Source organism: Jaculus jaculus, chromosome 11, assembly GCF_020740685.1.
Source record: "Jaculus jaculus isolate mJacJac1 chromosome 11, mJacJac1.mat.Y.cur, whole genome shotgun sequence".
NCBI lineage: Eukaryota > Metazoa > Chordata > Mammalia > Rodentia > Dipodidae > Jaculus > Jaculus jaculus.
In genome coordinates, this window is record NC_059112.1 from 99,812,352 (window position 1) to 99,829,741 (window position 17,390).

The 17,390-nt window shown below is 47.0% G+C and overlaps 1 protein-coding gene across 1 annotated transcript in view; it reads left to right on the forward strand.

Moving 5' to 3' along the window:
• Positions 1 to 14,385, forward strand: part of Parn (poly(A)-specific ribonuclease) — a 178,898-nt gene extending 164,513 nt beyond the window's left edge. Inside the window, exons 23-24 of the mRNA XM_004652276.3 lie at positions 6,831 to 7,018; positions 13,410 to 14,385. Coding sequence (XP_004652333.2) covers positions 6,831 to 7,018; positions 13,410 to 13,462 — 241 coding nt within the window. The 3' untranslated portion in view covers positions 13,463 to 14,385. The remainder of the gene's footprint in view (positions 1 to 6,830; positions 7,019 to 13,409) is intronic.
• Positions 14,386 to 17,390: the final 3,005 nt, after the last annotated feature.

Sequence of the window (17,390 nt, forward strand, 5' to 3'; positions counted from 1 at the left end):
CATTGAATAGCATTTTTTAAAAGCTACCTTTTCCCTGTTGGGCATGGTGACACACAGCTTTAATCCCAGCACTTGGAGGCTGAGGTAGGATTGCTGAGTTCAAGGCCAGCCTGAGACAACATAGCAAATTACAATTCAGTCTGGGCTAGAGTAAACACCCTACCTCAAAAAAAAAAAAAAAAAAGAGCTACCTTTCTCCTAATAATTTGAGACATACCTTTATCATATACTGCCTTTCTATCTGTACTTGGGACTATTTCTGGACATTGTATTTCATGGTTCTGGCCAAGTTTTCATTATAGCATTCTTATCCCAGAAGTTACCAGGTTTCAAAGTTTACAACCTGAGAAATTTTTATGCCTCATGCTGTTTTCAGTAGAAAAATAGGTTCTTATGATTTGTTAACTTTTGACTTCTGATTTGTCCAAATTATTTTCTAAGACCAGCCAAAGTTTGCCTAATGTTTTCTTAATGTTTTTATTTATTTATTTGCAAGCCGAGAGAGAGAAAGGAGGAGTAGGAGGGAATGAATAAACACAGACACTCCAGAGCCTCCTGCTACTGTAGAACTCCACACACTTGTACCGTTCTGTGCATCTAGCTTTACATGGGTACTAGGGCGTTGAACCAGGAGCTTTAGATGTATAAGCAAACACCTTAACCACTCAGCCATTTTCCCCACCAGAATCTTTATAAAAAAAAAAACAAAACTTTTTTAACATTTATTTTTATTTGTTTATTAGAGACATAAAGGGAGAGAATGGGCACACCAGAGCCTCCAGCCACTGCAAATGAACTCCAGACACATGTGCCCCCATGTGCATCTGGCTTACATGGGACATGGAGAATCGAACCTGTGTCCTTAGGCTTTGTAGGCATGTGCCTTAACTGCTAAGTCATCTCTCCACCCCTACCCCCCATTTTAGGAAACCTTTTGAAGATATTACTGGTTTTAACATTATTTTGTGTGTATTTGTGTGATGCTCGAGGGGCATGCATGCCCCACAGTGCACATGTGGAGGTCTGAGGTGCCTTAAGGTGTTTCCCCCTCCTTTTCTTTCTTTTTTATTCCCCTTTGCCAAGTAATAACACCTTTATTTTTTTTTGAACTTTTTCTATTGACAGCTTCCATAATTATAGACGAACCATGATAATTCTCTCATCTCTCCTCCTTGCCCCCTCCCAAATCTACTCTCCATCATATCCCTTCCCCTTCTCAGTAAGTCTCTTTTATTCTGATGTCCTATTATGGTCTTGTGTAGGTAGTGCCAGGACATTTTGTGTCTGGAAGATGACATTGTAAGCAGTCCCACCCTTCCTTTAGCTCTTAAATTCTTTTCACCACCTCTTCCACAATGGACCCTGGGTCTTGGTATGATAGAGATGTCTCAATGCTGAACACTCCACTGTCATTTCTTTTCTGCATTATGGTGACTTTTGAGTCATCCCTGTGGTCACCACCATCTGGAAAGAGAAGCTTCTATAGCCAAAAGTAAGAGTAGCATTAATATATGGGTATGAGCATTAAGAAAAAAATGCTTACAGGGAGCCTGGCATGGTGGCACACACCTTTAATCCAAGCACTTGGGAGGCAGAGGTAGGAGGATCACTGAGAGTTTCAAGGCCACCCTGAGACTACATAGTGAATTCCAGGTAAGCCTGGACCAAAGTGAGAACCTACCTGGAAAAAAAAAAAAAACAACCACCAAAAAAAAAAGCTTACAGGGCAGTTTGGTGGGCATAATATATGCATTTAGCCAGACATCAGCAGGTGTTATTCCCCTAGGGCTCATGACCTCCCCCGCCATAAGTTTTTGACTAGGTTTTCAGTACCAGGCATGTAGTACCTCCTGTGGAGCAGCCTTCCAGTCCAATTAGAGAGTGGGTGGTTTCTCCCATGATAGACATGCCACTTTTGCACCAGTTGGCACATTTGTCCTAGCAGGCCCCTCCAAACGAGTCTGCATTCTTCCTTTTGCCCCAGTGCAGGTCAGCTAGCTCAGTCTCAAAGGTTATAACCTCTCAATTGCAGCTGAACAGGCAACAGTTCACCCAAAGATTTTTCTTTCTTGCCATATCCCTCTGCTCACACCAGTTCATTTCCACACAAAGCAACCCTGCACAACTTTTCAGGGCACGGGCATAACTGCAAACTTCCCACACAAACTGCTAGCCCAGTCCAGGCAAAGCTCTTTCTCACCCTCATAAGCCAAACCTCACAGTCTGTAGTTCTTACTGCATTGAGGTCTTTCGGTTCCGACCAGAATAGTCCATCAAGCTGTACTTACAGCACTGCAAGGCATCTCTTAGGCCAAGGTTTCAAATCCTTCCACATTCCTCTTGAAATTTAGCATCAGAAGGCCAAAGCCACATAGTCAGGTGTCTAGCAGCAACCCCACTCCTCGGTACCACTTTTTTTATTTGGGGAAAAAGGTTTTTATTTTGGCTTACAGGCTCGAGGGGGAAGCTCCATGATGGCAGAGAAAATGATGACATGAGCAGAGGGTGGACATCACCCCCTGGCCCACATAAGGTGGATCATAGCAAAAGGAGAGTGTGCCAAACACTGGCATGGGGAAACTGGCTATAATACCCATAAGCCCACCCCCAACAATACACTCCCTCCAGAAGGCATTAATTCCCAAATCTCCATCAGCTGGGAACCTAGCATTCAGAACACACAAATTTATGGGGGACACCTGATCAAACCACCACAAGAGGTAAACAGCAGGAGACATTGCAAGCCTAGTTCTGGTAGAAAAACAAGAGCCTTGGCAATGGTCCTTACTGTTTTGGGAGCATCAGGGACCTCCCTGGCCAACAATTCACTGGAAGGTATCCCATCTTTGGTACTCAAATTTTTGTAGTAACAACCTGTGGCTTGTGGGTGTGTAGTCAATGCAGCTGACCCATGGACTTCTGGGTTCCACTTCCCATTGCTGTGGGCTAATTGGGGTCACCAGTGTAGGCACCACTTTGTATCTGGCTCTGTTTGAGCACTGGGAATTCATACTCAGGAGGCCCAGCTTGCAAGCAAGCAAGTCCCTTTAACCACTGAGCCATCTCCCTGGCCCCTGTTTGGTTTTTGAAACTGTCACAGTGTAGTGCAGGCTGTCTTTGAACTCTATCTAGATCTTCCTACCTCAGCTTCCTGAGTACTGGGTTTATAGTTGTACACCATTGTGCTCAGCCTATCACCAGGTTTGTTTTGTTGTTGTTGTTGTTGTTTATTTTTACTTATTTATTTGAGAGCAACAGAGAGAGAGAGAGTGAGAATGGGTGCGCCAGGGCCTCCAGCCACCGCAGACAAACTCCAGACACGTGCCCCACCTTGTGCATCTGGCTAACGTGGGTCCTGGGGAATCAAGCCTCGAACCAGGGTCCTTAGGCTTCACAGGGAAGTGCTTAACCACTAAGCCATCTCTCCAGCCCCTCATCAGTTATTTTTAAATTTTAGTTAATTATCCATTTATTTGCACATGGCGAGAGGAAGTGTGTGAAGTCCCCTTACCACTGCAAACAAACACCAGGCACATGTGCCACTTTTGTGACCAGCTTCAGAAAGGTGCTGGGGAATTGAACCCAGGCCAGCAGGCTTTTTGCAAGCAAGCACCTTTAACCACAGAGCCATCTCCCCAGCCTCTATTAACAGATTTTTGTTTGTTTGTTTGTTTTTGTTTTCCCAAGGTAGAGTCTTGCTTTGGCCCAGGCTGACCTGGGAGTCGCTATGTAATCTCAGGGTGCCCTGGAACTCGCAGCAATTTTCCTTCCTCTGCCCTCTGCCTCCCGAGTGCTGGGATTAAAGGCGTGTGCCACCATGCCCTGCTCTGTTAACAGAATTTTAAGCAATAAACTTTAGCATGGATTTTTTTTTTAAATTTTTTATTTGTTATTAACATTTTCCATGATTATAAAAAAAAAAATATCCCATGGTAATTCCCTCCCTCCCCCCTGACACTTTCCCCTTTGAAATTCCATTCTCCATCATATTACCTCCCCATCTCAATCATTGTACTTACATATATACAATATCAACCTATTAAGTACCCTCCTCCCTATTATTTCTTTTATTTTTGGTTTCTCAAGGTAGAAGGGTCTCCCTCTAGTCCCGGCTGACATGGACTTCACTCTGTAGTCTCAGGGTGGGCCTCAAACTCATAGCATGGATTTTTAATAATCATCCTCCTTGATATCTCCCCCCCCCTTTTTTTTTTTGGTTTTTCAAAATAGGGTCTCACTCTAGCCCAGGCTGACCTGGAATTCACTATATATAAGTCTCGGGGTGGCCTCAAACTCACAGCATTCCTCCTACCTTTGCCTCCCAAGTGCTGTGATTAAAGGCGTGCACCACCACGCCTGACCTTCCTTTTTCTTTATAGATCCTCAGTAAAATAGTTGTCCCCAAAAGCCATGTTTACTGAGGTGTAATGACTATAATCCTAGCACTCAGAATGTTGAGACAGCTGGATCAAGGTTTGAGGCCAGCCTGGGCTAAACAGTAAAACTCTGTCTCATAAACAAAAATGTGAAAAATGGAAAAGAGGTGGCAGAAAGAATGTAAATGGCAAAGGAAAGGGATGAATGCTTACAATACTTTCTTCCAGACTAGAGTGTCCTTGATATTCATGACCTCGCAGTGGCTGGTCCTACCTACACAAGACCTGCATAATAAGAGGGAAAGAAATGATGACATCAGAATAAAAGAGAGATGGGTCAGAAAGAAGGATTCAGTGGCGGTGGGGTTTGAGAGGGAGAGAAGGGAGGATGGTGGTAGGGGACTATGATCATGGTATATTGTTTATATTTATGGAAGTCATCAATAAAAAAAAAGTAAAAAAAAAATACCTCCGTGTAACAGACATGATACAGGACAAGTGGAAGGCCGGCCAACTGTTAGGACCAAGTGCTGAGACCTCTCCCTCGCAGGTGGGGAGCTGTCGGGCAGTTGGCACGTGCGGAGCAGCAGGGAGTGAGGAGAATCAGGAGGAACAGGGCTCACTGAGCACGCAGAGTTTGTACATGTGCACACGTAAGGACCGCTTCCTAGGGAAGGCTCGCAGGAACAGTGTGTTCATCTGCTCTCTCCCTTTCTCTCTGACCTTAAATGTTTTCTAATAAAGGGAATGACTTGATTTTTTTAAATAATTTTTTGTTGTTGTTCCTGAGGCAGGATCTTGCTGTAGCCTAGCCTGCCCCGTTATTCCCTGTGTAGTTTCAGGCTATCCTTGAATTTACAGTAATCCTCCTACCTCTGCCTCCTGAGTGCTGGGATTAAAGGTGTACGCCACCATGTCCGGCTTAAAAATGCTTTTTAAAAAATATTTTATTCAAAGAGAAAAAGAGACTGATTGAGAGGGGAAGGGGTATGATGGAGAGCGGAGTTTCAAAGGGGAAAGAGGGGGAATGGAGGGAATCACCATGGGTTATTCTGTACAGTTATGGAAGTTGTCAATAAAAACATGGATTAAATTTTTTTAAATATATTTTATTTATTTGCTAGCAGAGAGAGATAGAAGAGAGACAGGCAGAGAGACTGGGTGTTCCAGGGCCTCCAGCTGCTGCAAACAAACTCCAGATACATGTACCAATTTGTGAATCTGGCTTTATGTTGGCACTAGGGAATCGAACCTGGGTTGTTATGCTTTGCAAGCAAGTGCTGTAACTGCTAGGACATCTCTTCAGCCCTAAAATACTTGTTAGAATTTTTAAATATTATTTATTCATTTATTTGAGAAAGAAGCAGAGAGAGAGAATGGGGCCTCCAGGGCCTCCAGCCTCTGCAAACAAACTCCAGAAACATGTAACACCTTGTGCATCGTGCTTATGTGGGTCCTGGGGAATTGAACTTGGGTCCTTTGGCTTTGTAGGCAAGTGCCTTAACCACTAACCATCTCTCCAGACCCTTATTATAATTTTTTAAAAATCTATTTGTATGACCCATTTAGAAAAAGAGACAGGACTCACTGGCCATGTGAATGTGTTTTTAACAAGTTATATTTCAGGGAACATAGTTTCTTCAGGAAAAAAAAAAAAATCGGACACATAATCAGATTGAATTCAACATGTCAAACCCTATAAATCCTTTAAAACAAGTCCAGGTCTTATTATAAATTTTACAAGTTGCCTTTTTGGGCGAGATGAGAGCTGCAAGAAGATAGGGCTCTCTGTCTCGTCAGGTTTGAGCTAGGAGAGAAGATGATTGAAGCCTCTCCCATTCTGCAGCGTGTCCATAAGCAGTCCTGAAGGCAGTGTGCTTGCTGCCTCCTGGCTTAGTGTCATCACAGCTGGGATTTGTGGCCCTATCCCCGTGTTTTGACTCCTATTGCTGTAGCTTCATCAGAAAGCAGAGACGGGCTAGAGAGATGGCTCAGCAGTTAAGGTGCTTGTCTGCAAAGTCTAACAACCTGGATTTGATTCCCTCTTACCTGCGTAGAGGCAAATGCACAAAGTGGCACATGTATCTGGAGTTTGTTTGCAGCGACTGTAGGCCCTGGTACACCCATTCTCTCTGTCTCTCTCTGCTTGCAAATAAATAATTTTTTAAAAAAGCAGACAGGAATGTTCTATAAAAGCTTGTTGCTAGCACAAGAGTGGCTCAGATTTGTATGTTTGTCACAAGCATAAGGTAGAGCTTGCTGCAGAGCCACCTTTCCCAGTGAGTACTTAGACACCAGTGCCCGCACACCGTCGCTGTTTGCACACAGGCAGCGCTGCCTCCTGGCTGACTGCCAATACAGTGTCTGTGGCATTGAGAATACTGAAGCATTTTCATAGGCTGCTCGTCCTGTTCCTCACACACCTTTCACGCTCTTTTATCCTGTGCATTTCAGCTTCACAGCCACCAACACAGTGGGAAAGAGAAACCTGAGTCCCAGCCCTGGGGAAGGCAGCTCGGAGGACAGAGCGCCAGGGGACATTTCCGACCTGGAGCAGACAGAGTCCTGTGCAGAATCCCTCCCAGAGGGAAGGAGAAAGGCCAAGAAGTTAAAAAGGATGAAGAAGGACCTTTCCCTGGCAGGTTTGTATCAGCTCTGACTGGTTCTGGGGTTGTGTACCACTTCAGCGTTCTGGGAGAGGGTACAGCCTGGTGTGGTCTGCGTCTGGAATGATTTTTGTTTTAAACTTTTTTGGAGGGGTTTCAAGGTAGGGTCTCACTCTAGCTCAGGCTGACCTGGAATTCACTATGTAGTCTCAGGGTGGTCTTGAACTCACAGCCATCCTCCTACCTCTGCCTCCCGAGTGCTGGGAGTAAAGGCATGTGCCACTATGCCCTGCTTTTTTATAACTTTTTTATTGCTATTACATAATACCTGACAAAACAACCTGAGGGAGAAAAGGTTTATTTTGGCTCATGGTTTCAGAGGGATTTATCAGTCTGGACTCTAGAGCCTAGTGCATGCCATCCTCTGTAGTCTCCGAGGTGCAGGACCCTTGTAGAGACCCAAGCTCCTGGCTCTGAGAGCTGAGGGGAGTAGCAGGTCCACACTCTGGTGAAGGGGCAGAGCCAGGAGAACCCAGGCCTGCTGAGCCCAGCTGTGCCCACCCCACATACACTGTGGAGCCACAGCCTAGTGCCAGGGGGTGCTTGGATGCTACTCAGGCCAGGGTAAGGGCCAGTGTGGCTTCTTGTCATCAGTGTCTGGAAGGCCACTCCTGTTTACTGAGGGCCCTCTATCAGGACAGTTCTGAAGGTGGCAGAAGTCATTTAGATCTCTGAGGTATTCCTCATTGTCATTATTATTATCATTGTCATTATTCATCATTGATTAAGAAAACAGAGGCCCCACGGATCAGTGATTTGGCCAGTCCGAGAATCCTTAAATCTGTCCTGTAGAGAAGCCAGTTGCGTCTTTACCCTCAGCCCTGTGTTGTGTACTCAGGAAGCGGGAGACGCTGGGCTCATGCCGTTGTTCTCCCTTTGTCTCACATAGGGACAGTAGCTCTGGGAGAAGAGCAGAGTCAGACCACGGGAAGGCAGTGGGGATGGGTCCTGGGCCTAGCGAGAACCCTTTGCTTCTGAGGTGGCATGTAACCTGATCTGCTGGAGACTTCTGAGTCTTCTTGATGCTAATGAAACTGCTGAGCAGCAGAAGTGTTTCAGTGCTTTGTGTACACTATGCCAAAGCTTCATTTTTACAGAAATAGCCTCTTGTTTGTGTATTTCCCCTGCTCCCGTAAGGCTAGGCCTCTCCCGTTACTTGCCTTACCTCATTTCCTTAAAGTTAGCTTTGGAGACATATACATATTACTGTTTTTACTTATTTACTTGCAAGCAGAGGGAGACAGAGAGAATGGTGCCTAGAGCCTCTAGCCACTGCAAACGGACTCCATATGCATGCGCCACTTTGTGTATCTGGCTTTATGTGGGTCCTGGGGAATCAAACCCAGGTCATTAGGCTTTGCAGGAAAGCTCCTTTACCATTGAGCCATCTCTCCGGCCCTGAGGAATTTTTAAATTTTTTTTTATTTATTTGGGAGATAAATAGGGGGAGAGAGAATGAGTGCACCAGGGCCTCCAGTCTCTGCAAACAAACTCCAGACACATGCACCATCTTGTGCATCTGGCTAACATGGGTTCTGGGGAATCAAACCTAGGTCCTTTGGCTTTGCTTTTTGCAGGCAAGTCCCTTAACCACTAAGCCATCCCTCCAGCCCTGGAGATGTTTTTGATCTCTCACTTTCACAGCCTTCAAGTGTGGTGCCTTGTTACCACTGCCAAGCTACCCATGCTCAAAAGCAGCTTGGTATTGAATTAATTTGATTCAGTGATAATGCTAAGCCCGTACATATCCCCTCCCAGAGCCTGGTCCCTGGACCTCAGTTTCTTAAAAATTCCTGGTTTGTCTTTCTTGGGTATGTAAGCCTTTTGGCTTTACTTTCTAAATTACCATAGCCTAGAGGTATTAAAATTAAAATACATACACACATATATTGCATTAGTCGATTAGTTTCTTTTATAGTTTTCATCATTTTAAATGAAAATGCTTAAAATTATTTTATTTTTATTTAAGGGCAAGAGAGAAGCAGAGAATGGGCATGCCAAGGCCTCTAGCTGCTGCACATGAACTCCAGATATATGTGCCACCTTGTTCATCTGTCTTTACATGGGTCCTGGGGAATCGAACCTGGGTCCTTTGACTTTGCAGGCAAGCGCCTTAACCACTAAGCCATCTCTCTAGCCTTTAAATGAAAACTTTCTATAAGTTATTTAGGGTTTTGAACTTACAATGCTGTAATAAAATAAGGTTCTTTCCTCTCATTGACAGTAAAGCTGTCACTGCCAAAAGATTTGTGCTATAAAAAGAAATGTCAACTCTGTACTTCTTTGTTAGTACTGCTAAGAGAGAGAGACATCTTGACAACTTTTCATTGAATCAGAGAACTTGGGAGAATCTTTTTTTCTGGCTTTTTTCACTGAGCAAGGTTCTGACTATGCAAGGGGCAGGTGTACCGACTCCTGTTCACCTGGTTTGTTTTAAGCATCTAATCATGTCAGAAAATCTCAGAGGCTGAAGGTATTGAGTCAACCAACTTTGCTCAGTTCTTTGAGTAAGGCCCTGTGATGAGTCTGTGGTGAACCCTCAAAGGTTTTGAAGGTGCCGGTAACAGAGGCCCTGATTGCACGGGTAGCAAGAGCTATGTTAGAGATGTGCAACCCAGGCTGTCCGCCTGGAAGCATTGTTGAGGGATGGGTTCTGAGCTTTGATCAGCACTTGGGTGATTCATGACAAGGGTACATGCCGGGCATGAGAGAGCTAACAGGCAGGGCCCCGTCTGTGGGAGTTTCCAGTTTCCCAAGGAGGAAGTAGCACAAGCCAGGACCCTGAGACATGGTGTGCTGGGCCAGCCCTGGGTAACCGATGTCCAACAGGTGCCATGCAAGACAGTGCCATGTTCCTTCTCAGACATTTGAAGTGTAAGATACATGCAGAGTTAAATCAGCTCCTACTGATATGCCAGGAACCTCCCTTCTCTGGGGAGCTGGGAATGGAACCACGGCCTTAGTCATGTTAAGCAAGCATTATGCCATTGAGTTGTGCCCCAGCCTCCAGGAACGTCCTGCATCATTTTGGATGATCCTTATGTACATAGCTGGCATAGGGACCATGGTTTCCCAGCCAGAAAGGAAACTGAGGTTACTACTTGCAGAGTTGGAGTGTAGAGCTGGTGGGGGTGGGGGTGGGGGTTTCTCTCTGACTCCAGAGTTCCTGTGCTCTGCTGTGAGAGGGGGAGTTTTAGCCAAACCTTACGGGACGTAGAGGATTCATTAACAAGGTGGAACGAGATGGACTGTTGCACGATGAAGTCCCTTAGAGAAGCAAGGGATTGATTCTCACAGGTGTGGGTGTTCATGTCTGGTTTTCAAGGAACAAGTGTGGCTGCGCATGGTGGCGCATGCCTGTGATCTCAGCACTTGAGAGGTTGGAGATAGGAGTGTCATAAGTTTGAGGCCAGCCAGAGCTACATGAAATCTTGTCTCAAAAATTAAATTAAATTAAAAAGGATAAGAGGAGGAGGAGGGAAAGAAGCTATATGGTATGATCTCTTTTAAATGTGCTCTGCTTGGTGGCTGGTAGTACCAGCTCCCTTCCCTCTGAGCAGTTTAAGGTACATTCTTGGTTAGTAGCATAAAAGAAAACTGGGACATGCCATTTATGCTGAGATCACCTGTCTTAGGGAAATGTCGTTTTTCCAGGTCAAGCTAAAATATGAATTTCCATAGTGACTTGTTCTTTCTGAGGGGTGTTCCAGGGGCCCAGAGAGACCCCCAACTCAGCTTTACTCCCATCACCAGGAAATCACTGTGGGTGCCTGACCATTCTCAGCATACTGGATGGCCGACTAGCTGGAGCTTTCAGCAGCCCCCTTACCAGACTGTATTTACACAGGCAACTGAAGGAAGAGACAGAGACAGACAGCTCATGGTCATTTCTCATGCTGCAAATGGACAATTGGGCAAGTCTGTCGCCCTGACCCTAAGACAGCGTATGAGACCTTCACACATTTGCCAAAAACCCTGAGTTTTATTAGTTTTCACCAAAGTTCTCCCACTTCAGCCCTCAGGTTCTGGCATTAAAATGCAGAATCTCCTCAGATTATTACAGTTCTTTTTAAGTCACGTGTTCACCTGAGCGACCAGGGTGGGGCATCCAGCACCTTCTAAGGAGCCTCCTAGTGACACTGTAAATGTGATTTTCAGTTTCACTCTGCTAGTGCTAATCTGTGTCCTCCCGGTACCCCTGGCAACACTTGGTGGCTTCCATCTTCGTGGTGTGGGAAGTCCACCCCATCTGACCTCCAGAGCTTTTCCTAGAGGAACCTTGTATAAAGCTTTGTGTCACATTTATTTGTGTTGGTTGTTTTTGTTTGTTTGTTTTATTCAAGGTAGGGTTTCACTCTAGCTCAAGCTGACCTGGAACTCACTCTAGTCCCATGCTAGCCTTGAACTCACAGCGGTCCTCCTACCTCCATCTCCCAAGTGCTAGGATTAAAGCTGTGCACCACAATACCTGGCTATGTTGTGTATTTTATGCCTCTTGTCATTTTGCTGAGGGGTTTTCCCACCAGTTTAGACACTTTGGCTCAAATAATTTCAAGTATTAAAATAATATTTTTAATAATTTTATTTATTTATTTGAGAGAGAGGCAGATAGAGAGAGAATGGGCACACTAGGGCCTCTAGCACTGCAAATGAATTCCAGACGCATGCGCCACCTTGTGCATCTGGTTTATGTGGGTCCTGGGGAATCGAACCAGGGTCCTTAGGCTTCACAGGCAACTGCTTTAACCGCTAAGCCATTTCCCCAGTGCCCCTAGCATATTTAATTTTGAGATTTTATTGGATTTTTTTGGTGTGTGTGTATGTATGCGTATGGGTACTCATGTGTATGTGGGTGTGGATGTATGTATGTGCCTGTGGAGGCTAGAGGTTGGTGTTGAGTGTTTCCTCAGTCATTTCCCACCTTATTTGTTGAGATAAGGTCTTCCATTGAACCTAGAGTGCACCAGTTCAGCTAACTTAACTAGCCGGCGAGCCCGGGGATCCTTCTGTCTCTTCCTTTGCCAGTGCTGCGACTGCGGGTGGTTCACCACACCTGGCTTTTATATGGGTGCTGGGATCTGACCTGGGGTCTTCACACTGTGTGGAAGTACTTTACTTACTGAGCCATCTCCCTAATTCCCCCCACAGCTCCTAGACTTCATTTTTTGTGTGTGACCTTTCCTTCCTTCCTTTTTCTTTTAAATTTAAATTTTTTTTCTTTTGAGACAGGGTCTAACTCTTGTGCTCAAGTGATCATCTTGCCTCAGCCTCTGAGTAGCTGGGAGTGCAGGCACACACCCATGCCTGGCTGAAGTTTTTGATGAGTTTGTTATAATACAATGAACAAGATAGAGAACAGTCCTGTCATTCCAGAAATTTCTTTCACATCCCTTTATAGTCAGTCTCTTCTGCAGACCCCCAGTCCTGGCAACCGCTGCTTTACTCTCCGTCTCTGCAGGTCTGGCTTTTCTAGAATTTTCCGACATCGATGACCCTTGTTTCCTCCCTTGAGCGTGATGCAGTAATTACGGTGCCACCGCACATTCCTGGCTGTGGCTGAGAATGCTCCATTTGGAGGCTGTGGCACTGTTAACCCCTCCACAGTGTATGGACATTGGCACCGTTGCCAGCTGGGGGATTGGCAGCTAGGTGGGTGGCTCCCTGCATGTAACCTCAGCAGTGCAAAGCACACCTGCTCCCAACTCGGCCCACACCCATACAAGCCCCAGCCCAGCCCAGCTGCTGCCCTGGCCAGTGGCACAAATGGAAAGCAGGGCTTGTGACTCGTGAGCCATTTGTGACCTGCTGCAACCCAGGACGGCTCACCCAGCATCTCTGAAGCTGGGGAGAGGCGCAGCGGCTTTTGCTGTCTGGGGGCCTCTGGTCCCCACCACGCACGGGGTTGTGGATCCTTCCACCCTGTCGCTGTCCCTGGGATTTCTCTTGAGGGTAGCAGCTGGTCCACCTCACACAGCAGTTGGTGCTTGCTCCGAAGACCCCCTCAGGCACTTGGTAGCATGTCACCTCCAATATAGGGACATTGATAACCCTGCTGGGCTTTTATGAAGAGTGCGTGCGCTAAATGCCGAGGGTGGTGGCAGCAGGGAACCCTGCACAGCAAGAGCGGTCTGAAGATGTCCACGTTCAGACTCCTGTCAGAGGAGGAAGTGGGCAGTCAAGGCCGGCCACCTCCCCTGTGCAGCTTCTGCGGCTTCGGTCCCCACAGCTAGAACCCGTCTGTGCAGCAGCCTGCCCTACCGTGCCCACCCAAGGCCCTGTACTGGGCAGGCACTGGCAGCGAAGCCCCAAGGTGTCCTCCCCTCGGTCGGCTGACCTTGTCCCTTACGTGTTTCTCCTTTCCCACCAGGAAGCGTCGCAGACAGCCCTGCTGAGCTCTTTGAAGTTCCTGACACATGGTAACCCAGACAAGTAGGACACACACCTCCGGTTTTGTCGCAGAGAGCCAGCCAGCTGTGTGGAAGCCATACTGTATTTCATCTAATAAAATGTGGCGTGGAAGAAGGGTTTGAAACCAAGTGTGCATCCCAAGAAGAGTGCGTTTTATCTCTGTGGCTGTGTCTCCTTTTTTCTTTTTATTCTAACTGTTGACATATGTCACAGCTGCAGACTGTTATGAATGTGTGTGTTATTAACCAGTTAATCGTGTATTGCTACCATGAAACCTGTCCCACCTTGATGAGTGTCTGCGAGCCCACCCCACGGAGGTTAGCTATGAAGCATGGAGAACCGGCTGTGAGTGTCCTGGTCACAGCTTTGGCTCGAGCTTTTTCCTGCGTAGGAAAGTGCTCATTGTCCCCTTTGCTGGGCCTGTGCAGCGCTCAAGGGTCACGGTCACTGTTTCCTGATGAGAAGGTGTGTGTCTCCTCTTTCCTGTCACCACCGGCAGGAAGTAGCTCTCCACACAGCCTGTGAAGGGGTTGAGCAGTGTCTCGGCTTTGGGCGCATTTGTTCGGTTGCTGTTCTTCCTGAGACTGGGCAGGGCCTGCGTGAAGAGGTGGTTGTCTGTCCGCACCTGCAGTGCTGTGTTCACAGTGCTGTGAGTCCCCCTGCTTCTCTTTCTGTGTGTGTCTGAGGCATGTGGCGCGCGCGTGCGTGTGTGTGTGTGTGTGTGTGTGTGTGTGTGTGTGTCTGTGCCTTCACAATAAACCTGCAACGTACACCAGCCCTATGTAAACAGATCCCAGCAGCAGCAAAATATCGCAGGTCTCCTTTAAGCAGGTCCACATGACAGATCATTGTTGGATATTTAACATTTTTGTATTGTGACAAAAAAAAAAGAAAATGTATTTCCAAAAGATGAAATTAAAGAAATTTTCATAGAAGCCTGCCTGGTTCTTTCCTTTCTTTTTTTCAATCATACGTTGAAGTGTTTATGCAGACATGTGCATGTGGAGGCAGAGGACAGCTCTGGGCGTCATTCCTCGGGCAGCTGTCTGCAGCTTGTCAGTTAAGAGCTCTAGCCAGTCAGGACCCTTGTCCCTGCTACTCTGGGGCTGCAAGTGCGTGTCACCAAACCTGGCTTGAAAAGAATTTATTTTTTTATTTTCAAGGAGAGAGAGGGGGAAGGAGAAAGGGGGAGAGAGAAATGGGCCCTCCAAGGCCTCCTGCCACCACAAAGGAACTCCAGACACTTGCACTACTTTGTGCATCTGCCTTTACATGGGTACAGGGGAATCAAACTCAGGCCATCAAGCTTTGCAAGTGAGCACTTTACCACTGAGCCACCTCTCTACCCTCCCCTTTTTAATGTGGAATCTGGGGGTTGAACTCAGGTCCAGACTGAACCATCTCTCCAGCCAATCTCTTCAATGAGTGAGTGATGCATTCACTCACTAGATGTTCCTCACTTCTGAAAAGATCTCGGGAGTCTCTGAGCCTGATTGGTGTGATGGATTATTTTTTTCCCTTTGGTACTAGAGATTGAACTGAGGGCCTTGCATATGCTAGGCAAATACTCTGATGCCGGGCTACATCCCCAGCCCTTTTTAATTTTTATTTATTTGAGAGAGAGAATATGGGCGTGCCAGGGCTTCCAGCTACTGCAAACGAACTCCAGATGCTCGTACCACCATGTGCACCTGACTTATGTGTGTACTGGGTAGTCGAACATGGATCCTTAGGCTTCTCAGGCAAGCACCTTAACTGTTAAGCCATCTCTTCAGCTCCTCTTTTACTATTATTTTGAGCTATGATCTCACTAAATTGCCTAAGCTGGCCTCGAGTATTGTTGTTGTTTTGTTTTTTGAGGCAGGGTCTCACTCTAGCCCAGGCTGACCTGTAATTCACCATGTAGTCTCCGGGTGGTGTTGAACTCATGACCATCCTCCTACCTCTGCCAGGTCTTGGGAGGTAGACGTAGAAGGATCAGAAGTTCAAAGTCATCCTCGGCTACATAGCAAGTTCATGGCTTATGTAGAAGGAAAACAATAGAGCCTTTTTTTTTTTTTTCATTTGGGGTTGGGGACACTTTAATCTGAATTTCATGAGAAATGGGTCCTTGTGCTGATCTTAAAACTTATACAGAGAGACGTTCTAGACCAAGCTGGGTGCCAAGAAACCCTGCCTGGCCATGCAAGTGTAGGCTCACACGGAGCTTGCGCACAGGAAGCCCTTGTGTGCCAGGACTATGCAGCTTTTCCATGGAAACGCCTCGCCGTGGTTCTGATACCAGCCAGAGAAATAGTTACCAGCCTTTTGGCACTTGTTGCTTCCTGCAGAGGCAGGGTGGGGGCGGGGGATCTCCCCTAAGTACCCTTGCACATTCTCCTAAGCCAGAAGACCGTTGTTGACAACAGCCGACTGACAGCCCTCTTGGGTTGACACGCCCCCCCCCCCACCATCACCACCTGCTTCTACTTCTGTGAGAATTTGAGTCTCTTCCCTCCCCCACCCCCAGGAAGGACTGTTCCTACCTGAAAGGTCACCCTTCCTTTGCAGAATGGGTAAAATTGTGCAACGTCTCAGAGAAGTGCACTTCCAGATCCCTCTGCTCCACAATGGTGACTCACTGACAACCAAGGCAGTCACCTCTGTTTGGCACCTGGGTCTGAGTGGAGAGAGAGAGAGAGAGAGGGTCTGTGGGCATGGCCTGTGTTTTGACAAGCCACCTCTGTTCTCCAGGATCCAGTGATTTTTATCTCACCTGGTGTGTGAGTCAGCAGGTCCTCATATGGGGAGCACCCACCTTGGAGGCTCAGAGCCCTCATTGTCTCCCGTTTCCATTTGCTCATCCCACGTGGACTCTGGCCATCGGCATCCTGGAAGAGTTTCCATTCATAGCGGCCGAGGAAGCCGTGCATTAGCAGTCATGCCGCCTGCGCCTGGCTCGGCTGCGGGCTCCTCACAACATGACAGGGTGACCACCACCCCTGGGGGAGGGAACAGAAGAACCCCACCTTGGGAGGACCCCAGTCCAATTTCAAAGGAGGCCTAGCGTGCTACAGCACAGGGGGAGAGCCATGCTTCCTGTCAATTTACTGTGCACCGTATAAAGAACTAGAAGGCAGCCCGAAGGTTTCCAGCAGAGGACTGATGCTCGCGGAGACGGAAACGCGCTTTACCCTGACCTGATCGTGGGAGACGTCCACAGATATCTAGTCATCACACCGTTTCCCATAAACATACAATTACTGGGCAGTTGCATACCTGTTGTGTCCAGCTCTGAGAAGACTGAGAGTTGAATCCAACCTGGGCTACATAGTGAGACCCTGTCTCAAAAAACAATAAAGCTTAAAAAAAGAGAAAACAGGGTCTAGCAGACATTTTAGCAAAGTGCTTGCTTTGCAAACATGAGGACCTGCACCTGCATCCAATCCCCATTTGCCCATGTAAACACCAGGTGTGATGGCATGTGCTTATAACCCCAGCACTGGGGAGGCAGACATGGGATGATCTCTGAGGCGCTCTAGCCAGCCAGGCTGGCCTAATGTATGGTGAACTCCAGATGAAGATGGACCACAGCAACAGAAGGGTGTGCCCGAACTCCAGATTAATAAGAGAACCTGTCTCACCAAAAAAAAAAAAAGAAAAAAAAAAGTGGGCAGTGTTCCTGAGGATAACACCAAGGTTGTCCCCTGGCCACTATATGCACACATACACACACATAAAAAAAATAAGACGATGGGCTGGAGAGATGGCTTAGCAGTTAAGCACTTGCCTGTGAAGCCTAAGGACCCACGTTAGCCAGGTGCACAAGGGGTCGCATATGTCTGGAGTTCATTTGCAGTGGCTGGAGGCCCTGGTGCGCGCGCCCATTCTCTCTCTCTCTCTGCCTCTTGCTCTCTCTGTCGCTCTCAAATAAATACATAAAATAAAACAAAAACAAAAA